Source organism: Emydura macquarii, unplaced genomic scaffold, assembly GCF_026122565.2.
Source record: "Emydura macquarii macquarii isolate MOO-44397 ecotype Brisbane River unplaced genomic scaffold, CSIRO-AGI_Emac_v2 contig_2292, whole genome shotgun sequence".
Classification (NCBI taxonomy): domain Eukaryota; kingdom Metazoa; phylum Chordata; order Testudines; family Chelidae; genus Emydura; species Emydura macquarii.
Window position 1 is genome coordinate 3,947,450 of NW_027132429.1, and position 17,385 is coordinate 3,964,834.

Sequence of the window (17,385 nt, forward strand, 5' to 3'; positions counted from 1 at the left end):
GTTGAGGAACTATTTACTGGCTCACACGGACCGCGTGGGAGTGGCACTAGCTCTTTCTGGAGAGCAAGCAACACACTGGGGCAAAGTGTTTTAGGTAAAGCGCCAGCTCCTGGCGTCCTGAGATGACGTGACGGGCTTTCCATTTGAAATAAGAGTCTAGCCTTTGCGATGGCAGAGCAAAGCTTGCAACTGTGGACCGAGCGCAGCCTTGGCCCTCCGAGACCGGACCGCCAATGACCCCCTCCCTCCCGGCGTTACTGTACAGGGCCAGAATTGCTGTGAGCATCTAAGGCTGCCCTGGAGATGCCGGCGTGTCTAGCCCGCGCCCGCCCTGGGGGAGGGAGGCCTGGACTCAGGGTGGGGCGGAACGTGAAAGGGAGACCGTGAGAAACCCTCGCCATGGATACTAGAGGGGGCTGGGCCCTGCTCCTGCCACAGGCGTCCCTCTCCTACGGCCAGCCACCAGCGCCTCAAAGCACCCCCAAGCCGGGATTGCGCTGTTGGACTTGGCGCCAGCGGTGCTCTCAACTTCCGGAGCCGTGTGCGCTGTGCTCCACTGTAACCTTCCTCCGCACTCGCTTACTTCCGGCTGTGACCTGTGGATGTTCGTTCCCCCCCCCCACCGTGCTTCCGGTGACTCTCCCCTAGCTTCCGGCTGTCTCTCGGTAACTCTTCCCAAACTTCCGCTCCGTCTCGTTCGGCTCCGGCTCCGGCTCCGGCTGCTGCTTCGCCCTGTCCCTTGCTTCCGTGTTCGTCTCTCCCTCCGCTGCCTCCGGCCCCGCCATGCCTGGTTTCGTACCTCGCCACATCTCGGTCTTCCCCTCCCCGCAGGAGCTGGGCTCCTCTCTGGCGCAGCTGGTGGCTACCGTGGCTCAGCGGGCGACCCAGCGGGCGGCCGAGTCCGGGGGCCGCTTCTCGCTGGGGCTATCGGGCGGGAGCTTGGTGCGGATTCTGTCCCAGGAGTTGCCCGCGGCCGCCGCCGTCTCTGGCCCGGCCGCCCCCGCCCGCTGGGTCCTAGCCTTCTGCGACGAGCGGCTGGTGCCGGTGGAGGACCCGGAGAGCACGTACGGCGCCTATAAGGTGAAGGGGGCAGTTGCCCCGCATGGAGGGACACTAGTGCTTATCCCTGGTACCTCTGGGCTTGCTGCATCCTTTATGAATGTAAAAACATGGCTTGAGCCTGGCCCTTCTTTCATTACAAATTAAGCTCTGGGGAGGTCCCTTGTAGGAGGGGTGCTGGAGCTATCAGGACAGGAATGCAGAGGATGTTTGTTGCAACAATTCTAGCTTTTCCCACTAAAACCAAAGATAACACATTTTCCCTTGATATAGCTATGTCTACGTTAGGTTTTAAATCGATATAGCTAAGGTGCTCGAGTTTGTGCTTTTTTTCTCACACCTGACCAACCTGGCTATGTCAACCTAACTTTTAAGTGTAGATGAGGCTTTAGGTTCTCTAGTTCCTGTAGATGTAATCCCATTCACCAGCAGATGCTGTTGTCTCCAAAAATCATAAAAGGAATTGTACTCTAATGTTGTTAATTGGTAGTAAGGAAAAATCCCATTATATAGTTCAACTTTTATATGTAGTGCAACTTTTTTATTATAATTTTGGGGTGTTCATTTTTTTTTTCAGACTCACCTCCTCTCCAAGATCTCCATACCTGAGAATCAAGTGGTTGCCATTAATCCCTCACTACCCGTACAAGAGGCTGCTTCAGACTATGCTGCAAAGTTAAAAGAGGTACATTGGAAAGTTTTTGTTTTGTATTTCAAACTTCTTCAAGTAAGAGTGAAAGTCACTCCTTTACTAAATATGTTTCCCTAACTGTTACTAACAGCACCTGATGGTATTCAAACTGAGAATTTTAAACATTTAATTTACTTTTTACTGCTAATGCTACTTGCTTTCTTACTGCTCTTTAGTTAGCTAAAGCAGTGGTTCTCAACCATGGAGTACATGTACCCCAGCAGGTATGCAGAAGTTTTCTTGGGGGAGGAGGGGTACTTCAACTCATCTAGATATTTGCCTAAGTTTAAAACAAGCTACATAAAAAGCACTAGCAAAGTCAGTACAAACTAAAATTTCATACAATGACTTTGTTTATAGTGCTCTATATATACTATATGTTGACATGTAAATACAATATTTATATTCCTGTTGATTTATTTTATAATTATATGGTGTAAATGAGAAAGTAAGTAATTTTTCAGTAATAGTGCTGTGACGGTTTTGTATTTTTATGTCTGATTTTGTAAGCAGTTAGTTTTTAAGTGAGATGAAATTTGGGAATATGCAAGACAAATCAGACTCTTTAAAGGAGTACAGTACTCTGGAAAGGTTGAGAGCCACTGAGCTAGGGGAACTAATTTAGACTATAGTTTTCATGTATTAGCATGAAGTTTTTGTTTCTGAAATGGCAACACTGGGAATATTAATGATTTTCACACACCCAGGAATGTTTTACTTAAAAATTAAAAACAAATTAAAATGCTTGTAACATAAGTTCTGGAAAAAATTTTTTTGCAAGTACAAAACCTAAATTCAGTCCTTTTGTACTAAATTCTCTCTGTAATAATCCTTGTGCTCTGAAATGATGGACTGCTAATAATCTTCCCAGAAGACCCCGTGTAGTGCTTTTGGAACAAACTAATTTAACAAAACCACTCTTGAGTTGACCAAGATGTTGAATTCCCAAAAGAAACTGGGGAGGCTGTGTTCAGAACCTGGGAATTGGTGCCCTCTTGCATAGACTGGATAGCTGGTCAGAGTAAAGAAATTTAAGTTGTTCATTTTCATGTCCTATATGTTTTTTTAAAATATCGTTATGGACGAGATGATGTTTACAGGGATGTATATGTGGTGCTTATATCTGGGGGGTGAAGAGGAGGGACTCTTTAGCTGGTGAATATGGTGTGTGTTAGTGGGGAGGCTTTCTAGTGAAATGTGTGCTGCTTTTTAAACTAATGATGTATAACGTGTTGGTTGGTTGTTAAACCAAAGGTGAACTTCTGCCATTGTAACCTAACTGCATTGTGTGTCTGTGTTCAATTGTGAGACACCGGAAAGCTGATGTGGACCAGAAATTCATTGCAGTGTGTGAGCGTCCTGTGTTCAGCAGTTGTACAGCCTTATTCCTGATGTGATTTATACTTTTGCAGTGATACCTCCTTTTTATGTTGAGTGCCCTTGTTTATGCTCTCCTCTCTCTAATCTCTGTGGGTTTTGTTCCTTCTTGCAGGCCTTTCAGGGTGAGAATATGCCTGTCTTTGATCTGCTGATTTTGGGAATAGGGCCAGATGGTCACACCTGCTCCCTATTCCCAGACCATCCACTTCTGCAGGTGATTTTACCAAGCCAGGGAGGTGATACTGTATAATGGGATAAGAACATGCATTTTATTCATGACTGTGACAGGACATTTTCTCCATTATAGTTTGTCTGTAGGTGGTAAGTTTGTATGCATGCATGTGTGTGATGAACAACTCTGAGTTATGGCATTAGGACTTGGCAGCTGCCAGTGTTTGGGATGTGATATTTAAAACTGGAAACTGGGAACAAGAGGAAAAGATGATGGGATCTGACTCATCCCTCTTCACTTAGCCCTGATCCTACAATCTGATCCATGTGGGTGTAACCCTGTGCCCATATAGAGCCCTGTTGACTTCAGTGCAGCTCTACATGGGTGCACGAATCTGCCTGGAAAACTTCAGAATTGATTAATGCTGACCAAGAGCTGAGGCCTAATAATGATCTTTGGTCTCTTTTTACTGGCTGCTTAGTCAGAATCGAATAGCACAAGCTTGAGTTTGGTGAGACTGTCATTTGCTTTGACTCCTATCTCTGCACTGTTCTGACCAGTTTTCACACTTTTTGGCTTTGTTTTTCATGGCAGGAAAAAGAGAAGATAGTTGCCTCTATTAGTGATTCTCCGAAGCCACCACCTGAGCGGATAACTCTAACATTGCCTGTTCTGAATGCAGCACGGACTGTTGTGTTTGTTGCTACAGGAGAAAGTAAAGCTGCCATCTTAAAGGTAATGTTTAAAAATGAAGACAATTGTTGATTAATGAAAACCCATAATTTAACAAACAATATTTTTGGCCAAAACATCCATTTAGTTAAAGCCATTTTCCATTGAAAAAAACGTTTTGATGGAATATTTTTTGGCCAGCTCTATTGTTTGGCTTTGGTGAACGCTTCCATGACTGTCTCATTGCAATATGATTCCTCTAGATTAGTGGGTCTGATGGTGCTAATGCTCTGTTTCTTTGGACAGCGCATTTTGGAAGGGGATGAGGAGAACCCCCTCCCTGCTGCTCTTGTCCAGCCTCATACTGGGAAGCTGCATTGGTTTCTGGATGAATCTGCAGCCAAGGAGCTGACTGTTCCCTTCGAGAAGCATTCTATCTTGTAGAACCAAACGCTTGGCTGAGTTTCAGGATGGTGATTCAGGAGCACTGGCTGCAGTTCCTGCAAAGCCAGCTCTACAACATTCCAAGGACTCTGGTCGTAGAACTTGAGTGTGGCACTAAACTAACACTGTCTTTTGTTTCTCTTTTTTTAAGCAAGTGGTACTTTGTGGAGCACTGTAATAATCTGTGGTCTGGGATGGGCGATATAAGACACTCAAATCTGGTCTCTAGCTGCAAATGGAAATGCTGGGGATTGCAGAGGAGGACAGTATGATGCAGTCTGTCTTGTGAATGGTTAATGTGGTGTAAAGTGAATGCACAATATTAAAGATGTACATTTCAGTTTTTCGACTCTTGCTTGTTTTATCTTCAGGTGGTAGTACTTGCTTTAAATATCAACTAACTGCATGGTCTTTCAGCCCTTATTCTTGTAAGGAGAAGCTGCAGGAACAGCCTTGGGGTTTAGGAAACCCTTGACTGTGATATTTATACATGTTTAAGGGGAAACAGTGCAGGCACAAAAGTGAGGAGGTGAAGTCTGAGGTTTGCTCACAAATGTTCATTTGGAAATGCTCCAAACAACTTTGGAGTCAGGATAACTTTTTGTTTCACTTGACAGTTTTGTGAACCCTTTTCAGGCTCTTGTTCAGTCTCCACTTTCATTGTCCAATGGAGTTGGTCCATCCATAGAACACGGAGGTCAGTAGTACTTGCATGTTTTTGGCCCCTGGTTACCATGTTTGTGAATGGACTCTGTGGAGGGGTTCTCCCCTCAGGTTTCTAAAGCAAAGTTTGCACTGGTGAGAGTTACTCGATTGGTTCTGTTGTGTTGTGCCTAAATCTGGGTGCTACAGGGTCATATAGGTTGCAGATCTTCATAGGTACACATTGTGTTAGTCAGATATGAGAGAACCATACTCTTTAGCTTCTTGTCTTGAATTTCAGACAGTTATGGCCTTGTGTCCTTATGATCATCTGTGATTATTTCCACTGATGTCAGCATTAAGTTCTCATGAACACACTCCTAGGACTGCAGTCAGTCCAGGTGGAATAATAATCTGCCAAAGAGCTGATTAATGTTACGTTGTCCTGAGGGCAACCAGTCCTGCTTTTTGTTCTCTGAAGCCAAGGCTAGAAGCTGGTAGTGGTAATACTACTACTTCACACATATATAGCATCCAAGAATCTCTAAGCGCTTTTCAAAGGGGAATAAATATTTAGTCCCATTTTATAGATGGAGAAACTGAGGCAATAAGGATAAGTGACTTGTTCTAGGTTCGCAGCAAAACTGGCAGAGCTGGGCATAGAACACAGGAGTCAGGACTTCTAAACAGTAGATCATACATATTATATAAATGTGATATGCAGAAGCTGAACAGAACTTAGATGGGCATTTGTCTGCAAGCAAAGAGATATTTAAGCTAGTAATGATCCTGAACGTCTGCCTCCTCTCGCTCTGGATGTATTCCTTTCCTTACTTTCATCCAGATAGATCTAAGAAAGAGAGAGAGTGCCTTGCCCAGGGATTATACTTCCATTCATGGATCAAACCCACAGTTCAATGTCTTCTCATCAATCACTACTACATAAACATTGCCATCTTCCCCTAACAAAATCTCCATCCATCTCCTGCATGGTTCTGGAGCTTCTCCCTGATTTCTGTTGCACAATCCTCTCCTCTCGTTTACTGCATGAATACTAGTAGGCTGGGCAGAGTGTAGGGCTTGTTAGTGAGCTGTACTCTCCACCCTTCCCTTAGGTTGTTATAGTTGGTTGTACAGAGATCCAAATAGATTCTAACATGCTGAATAAAAAATGTTCACATCTGAAGTTCTTACCACTCCTTGGCTCAGACTCTTCTGTCTGAAAGCAGCTGCAGTGGCCACACTAGAACAGGAAACAGATGTACTAACGGTACTGTGAGGAGGAAATGCACATGTACTTTCCTGCCTCATCTGGCTCAGAGTAAAAGCTGGGTTGGGAGACACGGAAGTTTTTTTTATTGTTTTTGTTTGTTTTCAACCTTTAATGTCAATTCTCTTGCTTTACTGCTGCTTTCATCTTTCCCCCTGTGCCTGGAGCCAGTGCCCCTCTGTGTCTACCAAATGCCCCCTCTCTTTCTTAGAACTAATGTCTTCTGGAAATCCTTCCTGTCATATCTGCAATCACCCCACAACCTCCCTCTTCTGGATTATTGTTCCATTTCTTGCCTTGGCCTTCCCTCTTAGTCTGTGAGGTGCTAAATGCCTTCAGTTCCCATTGACTTTTGTTGAAGTGGAAGGCACACAGCACCTCCTAGGATTAGGCACTCAAGATAGAAGCTCTTAGGGGCAGAGGATGAGACTTGCCATGTTTGTAAAGCATCCTGTACCTTTAAGTGGTTGTGTATGTCATTTTTCAGACTCCCTTAATGCTGTTTTAAATAACAATCCCACCCCCATTCACAGGGTTCTCATCATACATCCTTCACAGAAAAAATGCAACTACCTATTTCACCACTGATTTATTTAAGCAGCATGAGAAGGTAGGGGTTCCTTAGGACTTGGAATTGGTTCAGTGAATAAAAAGAGAACTGAAGTCATATTTGCACTTGCCTGATTCTGGAGCGCTGTATTTTGGGATATTAAATTGACATAGAGCGCATGCAGAATGAGACTTTCAAACACCCAGAATCCTGGTTATTACTAATATAAATTTCCTCAGGCATATGAAACACACTTGTTCTCGCTTACAAGCTTGATGTTTTAATAAGCAGTTTTTGAGCTACCTGAGTTCTAAGAAATTGTCTGGAAACAATTCCTCTAATGGAATGAAGGAGCAAGTTTCTTTCATCTTACTCTCCAATGTTGTGGGTGATGTATTTATAGAACATTGTAAGCACATCTTTTCTGCATAGTTGCTGTGTGGTTCTGGAGTGCCTTTTGGTTATTCTCAGCCCCCTTTTATATTTGTTTATTTAATCATCCCTATTGCTGTGTCTTGCATAAAGGGTTGTTTTGCTTTCTGTCTAGCACAGGAGCTGATGTAAGTGCTGAATGCTTCAGCTTAAAGAGAGGGTGGAGGGTTTCCTGTTTCTACATACCCTAAATGGGGGTCACTGAAAATGGGCTGCCACACAATGTTAAAGGTAGAAGGTTACTGAGTTCATGTTAATCAGGGGAAACAAAGTACATAAGGGAACTGAAAATCAAGTGCAGGTGCTGAGCAGTGGTCTGTGGCATTTCCATGTGAAATCAGTCTTTACATAAAATGCTGCTTTCAAGTTCAGAAATACTTCAGAAAAGTCCTGCTTGTGGCACTGGATTCAATCGCTGCTGCTGGTTTGCAGATGAATTATTTCTGGCTTTTGGTGCAGGTGGAGGAAGCCCTTGAATCACTGTGAAATGGTCTGTAGAGATGGTGTACAGAAGGATATAGAGCATGAGGATGCCCTAAGTGAACATTTTGGCATCTGTGGATAAATCAGTTCATCACAGCCTGTCACTTCAGCTCTTAAATCCAAACTCCAGTGCAACAGAAAAATTCAGGTAGAGAAATCCTTTTTTGTTTCCTTTGCACAGAATGACTTCACAGTAAGCGGAGACAAGGTGGGTGGGGTTATTTTTTTTTTTATTATTATTGGACAACTTCTGATGGTGAAAGAGACAAGTTTTCAAGATTGCACAGAACTCTTTTTCAGGTCTGTAAGCAGAAGTTTTGCTAGGATGTTAATTGTACTTATCAGTAATTTGCATTTAGTAGTTTATTGAATCAATCTGGGATTTCCATTTTTCAGTGTAAACAAGTTCCATCATGTCGAAGTTCTGTGAGCTAGCTCCATTCTGTTACAAGAGGGAGTCTGTCTGCACTTGGACACAAAATACACCACACAGATAACAAAAATAAAACCTTTGACCAGCCTGAACCCTTTTAACATTAAAGGCTTAGGGATATTTTGAGGCATGTTTCTGTGTAGGGGTGTGGGTTCATGGACTGCAGTGCTGCTGCCCCTTTAAGGCCTGTTTGTGTGTAAGGGTGTGGGTGCAGGGACTGCTCCGAGACAAACATTATTTGAATATTTATGAGCTGATGATCCGTAGGCGAGTGTGATGGAAAAAGACCATCCCTGCTGCTCTTAGAGCCTAAAAATCACTTTACTGGACAGCTACTCTCTGCCCCGGACTCTGGGCAGGAAGCAAGATATTAAAGTGGAAGATGGGAGGAAGATATTCAAATCCACTGAATGGAAGACAGCGCAGGTATCTGAGAGGTAAGTACAAGCTTTGATTATTACCATTTCCAGGGTGAAGGTATCTTTTAAAAATAAAACTATACAATTAGTTCAACATCTAAACATGTAATCCCAGGTGGATGTGTCTGCAGGTTATTGCCTAACACAGGATATGGTAGATTACTATAAATCCATCCCTGGGGTGGAGAGACTGTGCAAAGAGGACAGGAGAAGGTAGGTCAAACTGCATCTAATAGACAACAAGTTGAAATAAACATCCCAAACAAGCTACCGTATGTTACAGATCTTTCAGATATAGTGGTTACTACTTACTCTGACTTCTGTGCAGGGAAGTTTATGGCAATGAGATTTGCTACAATAAGGAAAGAAGATTTTTCTCACCTGTTTTCAGAAGTGCAACCACATTTAAAAAAAATAAAAAATAAGCCGTGGGGACCAGGAATTAAAATGCACAAATCCTACAGCCATGTTGGGAGAAAGAGGTAAAAGATCCTCCCCCAGTGTTTGAACTGATGCCTGTTTGATCAAGACATTAAGGCTGGAAAGAAATATGGATCAACAGTGTTGTTCACAGTAGTCAAATCTAACTTTGACAACACAGTAGTCAGATGAACCTCTAACATAACTTGCGGGTCTTAGTGTCAGATGGAAATTTAAAAGTTGGAGCCTGGCCATCAATTAGATATCGATACTCGCGTTTATGACAAGCTATATTATATGGTGCTGAGAATCCATGCTTGCCAGCAGACCTGATGAGCTTTTAATAAGCACTGGCACCAATAAAATTATTGCTCCAGCTGTACATCACAGCCTGGCACCATAGGTGAATATCTGTGTGACATTGAACCACTAAATTCCCATCCTGGTATCAGTCCAGCTTGCCTCTGCTCACAAGGGTGGCGGGAGAATATGTCTGAAAATAACTGTCGTAATCTGAGCCAACAAGTAGTCTTTATTTTTAGGCTTTGTCTACAGTACAAAACTACTATGTCAAAGAATCTGGTTACAATACAACTAAGACAAGCTTTCATCTTGTAGTGTAGACAGTAACTGGAACCACATTTTCAATTATGCTGCAGTCCTGTTCTACCCAAGGCCATTTCTCTAGTGTAGTGTTGGAGACTTTCTTTACGGTGTGTTCCAAGATGATAGGAATTGGCTTGTCTAATTAATATCATCTATAACTATGCTACTTGCATTTCTGTTGCACCTTTTACCATGTGGACTCCAAAGTGTTTTACAAACTATATAAAGGAATCCATTCACCACTGGGCTAGGACAAGAACCTGTGTGTGAAACAAAGCAAGAGTGTGGTGATATTTGGCTTTAAATATCCAAGGGTCTCATAGTACTCTGAGTATTCATTAAGCCTTACAAGGTAGGCTAGTATAAGCCCCATAAATTCCCTTGAAAGGTTAGTATTATTAGTACTAAGTTAGTAATTACTTTTATTATTTTACAGATGGGGCAAGTGAGAATCAGGGTTGATTTAACAGCATACAGCAACACTATACACAGTAATTTAAGATAGGAAGGGAAGAACTGGCAGGGACTTTAGGGTTTTTAGGTTCCCTCTGGAGCATTGAAAAGGAGCATCTATTAGGACCACATAGGACCATCTATTAAGTCCTATGTGATTGTCTGTGACTATAGAGGTGCAGGTATTGGAGGATCTGTTCTTCTCATTTTATATTTCTGTGATCCTACATGAGCGAGTTTGAGCAGACAGGGTGTAATGATCTGAACTGCAGTTTGGCCAGGACACTATTGTTAATACCTGGACTCATGCAAAAAGTGCACATGATCTTTAGTGACTATTGCTGGACAAAACTTTGTGTCTAATCCAAAAGACTGTTAGTTCTCAGATTACCTTTAAAACGTCTGTCAGATTGAGGAGGGTGAGTGAACGATACAGCGAGAGAAAGAAGTCAGCTTAAGTGACTAGGATGGTGGTCGCCATAATGATTATTTACATAATATATAAACACATGTCAGGATGTTCCTCAAACATCAAGGGGCAAAATATAACCCTTATACAATTCCATTAACTCTTCCCTAGATACACCAGGGATAGCTATGGTCAAGTTGCTTGTCTTGTGGGGTGTTTTCCTTCTCTGACATGGATGTAGCCTCCTCTCTCTAAAAGGATTCTGTGATCTAAACATAATCTGACTGTTCCTCCATAACCTCAGTTATGGTGATCATGGTCTGCCCCGGTGGATCCCTTTCCTGTGTAGGCAATAGCCACCTCTGAGGCTGACAGCAGAGTTTCACTGTGGCGAGGCTAGTTGAAGTTGCTGGCTTAAGTTCACTTGTTATGGAGTTCTGCTCTTTTTCTGTCAGGTCAGCAACCCTCGCTAGCATAGACTCTAGATCAGATACCTTGCTTGTCCTCTCACTGACTGACTTCCAGTGGAGCTGCAATAGCAGCAGGAACTTCAGACTCTGTTTAAAATCACTTGGATGTACTCAGTGGCTTTTGTTTCTCTGGACACTATTCTAGGAGGTGCTGAACATCTGCCACTGACTTCAGTGCAGGTTCAGTGCCCAGGATGCCTCAGGACCCTTTATTTAGTTTCCTCTGAAATTAACCAGTCATAGTTTCCTTAATATTATCCATAACCACCATCAACCTTGTAATAACTGTGTGGCACTACAGGAAAAACAAAATGTAGGTTACTGCATGGGTCAGAGCCATCTTTCAGGGACCTCAAGGTTAAACAAGTAAATGGGAATAACCACCCAGAGCAGGCAGAGAATAAGAACAGGAGATGCCTTTTGTTCTACAACAGGTTGACTGTCCTCCTGGGTCCCAGCTTTAATTAACTGTTGTGTATTTGTTACATAGAGTGTGTTTTGCACATTAGCAGGCACTGTTGAACTTAGGGCCAGCGAGACTGTAGCTATTAATCTCTCTCTAGATCATTAGGCATTGCTGGCAATGTATGTACAGGGATCTAGGTCAGTTCAGAGAGGATTTTAAAAGAGACATGACTGTACTTAAGTATTTATTATGCTTTCAGTAAACACTGTAGCACATTCATTGATCTATAGATGCTAAGGCCAGAGGTGACCATTCTGGTGATAATCTGACCCCCCTGTATAACACAGGCGACTTCCCCCAAAATAATTCTTCAAGCCTATCTCTTAGAAAAACATCCACTCTTTATTTACAAATTGTCAGTCTCAAGAATCCACAACAACCCTTGGTAAAGTGTTAATTACTCTCACTTAAAGTTTTACGCCTTATTTCCAGCCTGAATTTTTCTAGCTTCAACTTCCAGCCATTGAGTCATGTTATACTATTCTCTGCTAGATTGAAGAGTCCATTATTAAATATTTGTTCCCCATATTGATACTTATAAACTGTAAGCAAGTCACCCTTTAATCTCTTTAAGATAAATAGATTGTGTTCTTTGAGTCTGTGACTATAAACCATTTTTCTAATCCTTTCATCATTATCATGGCTCTACTCTGAACCCTCTCCAATTTATCAATGAGTCACTTTGTTGGTGTGCTTTCACAAAGAGTCCTTTCAACGTCTGGTGAGATTCTGCTGTTGCATCGTTATCTTATTAGGTTGTATGAATGATGAGCCCACAGGAAATTGTTTACAACGAGGAGCACCCACCCCCAGGTGTTTAGAATGAGGATTCAATCTCAGCTTCTATTTTGCTGTGCAATTTGCTGTAATGATTTGGTTAGATAAGAAATGAGATGTTCTCCCAAGGTTTTTACTTATCAGTCTGCTAGGTCCTTGGAAGTGGTTCCTCAACACCCTGTTGCACTATTAAGAGTGCCTTTCCCAGGCCCATTTTGCTGCCTCAGTACGATGGTCTCAAGCTCTCCTCTTCTGATTTCAGTTGCTCATTTTTTCATATTTTTGCGTTGGAGGTATGGGGGTCTGTTTAACTGACCTACACCAGTTGCATCAGTTGGACCTGACTGTCCCCTGCCTGGTACTTTGTGTTGTCATTTACACCTGTACAAAGTGGTTGTAAAATGCTGCTATTCTGATTTAGTAGCATTTTGCAGAGGTGCAGATGACAGTACATGGTGCAAGGTGATGGAAAACGAGGTCCATTGGTTGTCAGCAGAGCTAGATCACAGATGAGGTTACCCAGCTAAAGCTGCTTAAGTGTTGCTTTGGGAGAGCAGCTGTGGTAAAAGAGACTTGAAATCTTCACTGCAATCATTGGCTGTGCTGCAATTGCCACCATCAGGTCCATTTAAGCAGTCTCAGTGGTACCATCAAATTTAATTCAGGTCTCCATAAAGAGGTGTAGTGCAGTAGCTTACATTATCTTCCCTCCCAGAAGCTGGCAGATTTTTCCAGTGGTCAGTATGAGCACATCCCAAAATTTGTTCTGAATTTTTGGAAAGCTACTAATGCTAGCTGAGTGCTCACTGAGCTCATATTTGGGCTGTTAGACATGAAATCTAATTTAGGGTTTGATTACTTTTTCTTTTCCATAGTAAATCAGCCTACAGTTCAAAGGCATTAGAATATGCAGGCAAACACATAAAATTAGTCTGACAATGAGAATGGCCTTTAAGTGCCTTTCTCTGGGCCCCCTCCTATATAAATGGCTCTGTGTTTGTATGTGCAAGAGAGAGAGGGTTGGGAAATGTCTTGTTTTTATACTTTTGTCACTCTTCCCCCTTTTACTGTTTGAGCCACATTTTTCTCTCTGCCTCTTCATGAGTCTCCAGGCTGAAGGGGGTGGACTGGGGAATGTACCACAAGAAATCTTCCGAAATTCATACTGTGGCAGCATTGTCAGCTTTGCCTGGAGTCAGAGTAGAATGCAGGCATGACCTTTCAACAGCTTCCCAGTTGTTAGGAAATTTGCTCTTTCATTTTAATCTTCCATTCTAGACTGTGGAGAGAATCTGTTTGGAGAAGCAGTGGCACATTGGTATCTATTAATAGCATCAGTCCCTCTGACATTGAGTCATCTTCCTAACACTTCATTGATTGCCATTTTCACATGCTGCTTTCCACAGTGTAGAAATGCAGCAGTTCAGGAGTATGATCCAGTGGTTAGAACAGAGATGTTGGCAGTTAGGCTGCCTGGGTTCTCTGGACTGTGTGTGACCACGGGAAGATTTCTTCACATTTCTTTGCTTCTGTTTCCTCACTGCAAAATTACACTAAGCTACCACGCAGAGCAGTGTGAAGCTAAAATATTTGGCAGTCATATTAAGATCCATAGATGAAGCAACATTGGTGGTGGAAAGAACCTTCTGGTTCTTCCCATTCTAGATCCTGTTGGAGCAGTGACAAGAGTTTTCTGAAAGGAAATTACTGTCAGGCCAGGCAGATTGTAAGCTCTTCAGGACAGGGAGCATCTCCTTTTTATGTTTGTACAACACCCAGCACCATAATATAAATGTAATAACAAGAAATGCTATAGTAAATCTTACATCTAAAGTCTGGCTCCTCTGTTGTAGTCTTTCTGACATTCCTCACTGGAAGCAGAAGATTCCTGCCCCATGCCTGCACACCCTGCGTCATTACCATGTTCCTTGGTCAAGGAAGCTTGGATGGGATCTCTTGTCAGACTCTATCAGTGCTGCTGCTTCTTGCTCAGCTGCAGAGGTCACTGCAGAGTGACACTAGTTTCCTTCCCCCATGCCAGCTGAATATGCATATCCTAATGTTTGTACTCCTCAGCGATGAGAGGGACATAAAAGCCTATAGTGTACTTCTCCCTGGCACTTTTAGAGACAAAAGTTCCCCAGCATTGGCTCTGTGCGTGGTGTTTGTTCTGATTCCTCTTGATGAGCATTAGTTGCCTGTTAGAATCTGGCTGTGGCCTTACAGTGATCCTATGAGTCTGGAATATGTGTAGAAATGGCCCAGATTAGAACTCCCACATTGGGGTGCTCATGAACTTTGGAGAGATTTGGATCTGGATCTAAACTTGATGGCTTCATCCTTGGGGGCCCACACTGGTAACTCGCAGCTATTGGGTGAGGGAGCAATGCTAATTAGACTCAGAAGTCTGCATCTTCTCCCTTGGGAGAGCACTGAAATATCATGATCAACTCTGATCTCACTCCCCAGGTCGCACAGATGCTACAGTGAAGAATTTCATGCCTTATTACCAGAGGCAACTTGCAACTACCTTTCTGAAACGGGTCTCAAAGGAGTTGGACCCGCAAGGCAAACCTGCTCTACAGCTGCTGCAGAGCAAAGTAAGTATTGCACTTCCTGCACATGACACACTACCCCTGTACAAACACCTAATCCCAGGGGCACTGGTGTCCTTTTCAGGGCTCCCTTCCCCTAGAAACAACCATTCTCTTAGCAATTGCTGTAATATGGAGACTACAGCTGCTTCTTCCTAGGCTCTAGCAGTCTCATCATGTAATTAATTGTGCGGATCACTGACCTAACAGTAGGGGCTTCTCTGGCTTCTCATGCCCTGGAAATAGGTATTTAGGGACACATTTTAAAATGCAGATAGCAGTGGTTGATCTGTACGTATGTGTAGGGGCAGAGGAATGTGGGGTGGCAGTTTCTGCAAGTTGGAGGCTTGTGGTGTGACTGCTTGATTCACTTTTGAGGGACTGACTAAAGTTTCAAACAATTTAAAAGGCATTGTATTCCCACACACACCACCCCCTCTTTCTCCATCCCTCTCTGATCCCCACTGACTCCTGTGGGAGATGCGAGCTTGAAGAGAAGGGCAACCTATGGCTGTTGCTAGTGTTCTGGGGGATTTTTTTTCCTTTTTCCCAGACACCTGAGCTGTTGGCTTCTCCCTGATCTGAAGACATCTTTGCCTTCCTCCCCCATTCTCTCTAGATTCTTTAGAACTCCAATGCCATTAATCTCTGAAACACAATTGTGTGTGTTGCTGAATGAATCAAGGGTGAAGATATACACCCTAGAGGTCAAAGCATGGGAATAGGAGTTGGCACTCCCAAGTTCTAATCTTCACTGCTGCCATTAGGAAGGTTCACTGTTACTTGCTTACAATATCTTTCATTCCATACTAAAGATACAAAGTAGGTGAGTTAATATCTTTTATTGGACCAGCTTCTGTTGGTAAAAGAGACAAGCTTTCGAGTTTACACAGAGCTCTTCTGCAGATCTGGGAAGGTTATTCAGAGTGTCACAGATAAATACAAGGTGGAACAGATAGTTAAGAATAAAGAGTGAACACGTTGCAAAAGACCATTCATGAGGAAGTGGGCTGTTAACACCTTTGCATGTTTCTCTACTATCCTGGGACGAACATGGCTACAACACTGCAATTCCATAATACATACAGTTTTATAATTGGATATACACAAATGGAGCAGATAAACTGTGATCTCTTCTCTGGGTTAGCTTGAAAGACTTGTAAGACCCCTTCAGAGAGCTATTGGAAACTAGCTGTGACTGTAATTACAGGTTCCAGAGGGGTAGCCGTGTTAGTCTGTATACAGCAAAAACAATGGGAGTCCTGTAGACTAACACATTTAATTTCTGCAGGCATAAGCTTTCATGGGCTGTACAGGGGGTTAAATGTAGGTGTTTTTGCTTTCAGTGGCCACTAGATGTCCGTGTTCAATTGTGTCTCATTCATTTATATTGTAGTAGCAGCTAAAGGCCCCAGTCAGGGTCAAAGTCCCCTTGTGCTAAGCACTGTATAAATACACAGGATGTCATGGTCCCTGTCCCAAAGAGTTTACAATTTCATCTGCACTTTCACTGGGACTTCTTTTCTGTTCTTTCTTATTCATTCCCAGCTCTGGAAGCCACCTGAATCTTTTCTGCATGAAGGATTCCTGATGCAATATAATGGGGACACGTGTAAGTGGCAGAAGAATTATTTCATTTTGCTGGGAAACTGCACCCTGGAGTGGTTTGATAGTAAAGAGGTAAATGTGCTACTTCAGCTGCTTTTGTCCCCACTTTATGGGTTGTAAAATGTGTATGGATCTTACGCACTCTCACCCCATTCAGACATGTACCCCGCAGACACATGTACACCCGGACATCTGAACATGGGTTTTCCTTCTCAAGGGACTGCTAGTCCCAGTGTTCAGGAAAGTTATGTTCTGCCCCCTAAAATTCCTCCTTCTGGTTTATAGTGTTATGTTCTCCTCCTTAATTTCCTGTCCAAAATGAATGTGTGATGTTTATTAAACAGCTACTGAATTCCATCCTCAGAGGTGGCTGTATACTATCAATGCGTGAAATTTAGAGAGAGAGAGTGATTTACTGTCAGTCCCTAAATCCCTAAACTCAGGCCCCAAATCCTAGCAGCCAGGTTTGTGTGAGGAATTCTGCCCTTGAGCCCTCATTAAGATAGTTCTGTTTGGTTTTCTTTTCCAGGCCCAGGGCAAAGGCTATAAGCCCAGAGGATCTATCACTCTGTCTGGATACTTTTTGGTGACTTCATTGAGCGAATATACCAAACTGATTGACACTGTCTGCCAGGGATTAGTAGGTAAGTCTGTGGTGTGCTGTTTGAGAAATGTACCATGACCCACAAGGGAACAGTCTTACAGGCCCCTCACAGCATTATACAGGACAAAAACTTCAAGAACTCCTCAGCAACACCAGCTCTAAATAGAAAGTTCTCTGTGCCTGAATTCTGAAAGCTCTCTTTTTTGTTGTAAGGATGGCAAAGTCCAACATATAGAAAGAAGAATATTGATTGTACATACAGGGGTTCTCAAACTTTTTTTTGCTGGGACCACCTTTGAAAATTATTTTAGGCTGTGATGATCCCCTTACA

General features: G+C 43.0%; 1 protein-coding gene across 1 annotated transcript; it reads left to right on the top strand.

Moving 5' to 3' along the window:
- The first annotated feature begins 568 nt into the window (after window positions 1-568).
- PGLS (6-phosphogluconolactonase) lies at window positions 569-4,758 on the top strand. Its single transcript, XM_067560676.1, has 5 exons — window positions 569-1,080; window positions 1,637-1,744; window positions 3,243-3,344; window positions 3,897-4,037; window positions 4,281-4,758. The coding sequence occupies exons 1-5, from the start codon at window positions 784-786 to the stop codon at window positions 4,416-4,418; spliced, it is 786 nt and encodes a 261-aa protein (XP_067416777.1). The 5' UTR covers window positions 569-783; the 3' UTR covers window positions 4,419-4,758.
- Window positions 4,759-17,385: the final 12,627 nt, after the last annotated feature.

Bases quoted from the DNA above. Each gene is read 5' to 3' on its own strand.
- PGLS (XM_067560676.1), top strand. From the start codon at position 784: ATGCCTGGTTTCGTACCTCGCCACATCTCGGTCTTCCCCTCCCCGCAG. The intron at 1,081-1,636 runs GTGAAGGGGGCA...TTTTTTTTTCAG, and splicing joins GCACGTACGGCGCCTATAAG to ACTCACCTCCTCTCCAAGAT. The intron at 1,745-3,242 runs GTACATTGGAAA...TCCTTCTTGCAG, and splicing joins ATGCTGCAAAGTTAAAAGAG to GCCTTTCAGGGTGAGAATAT.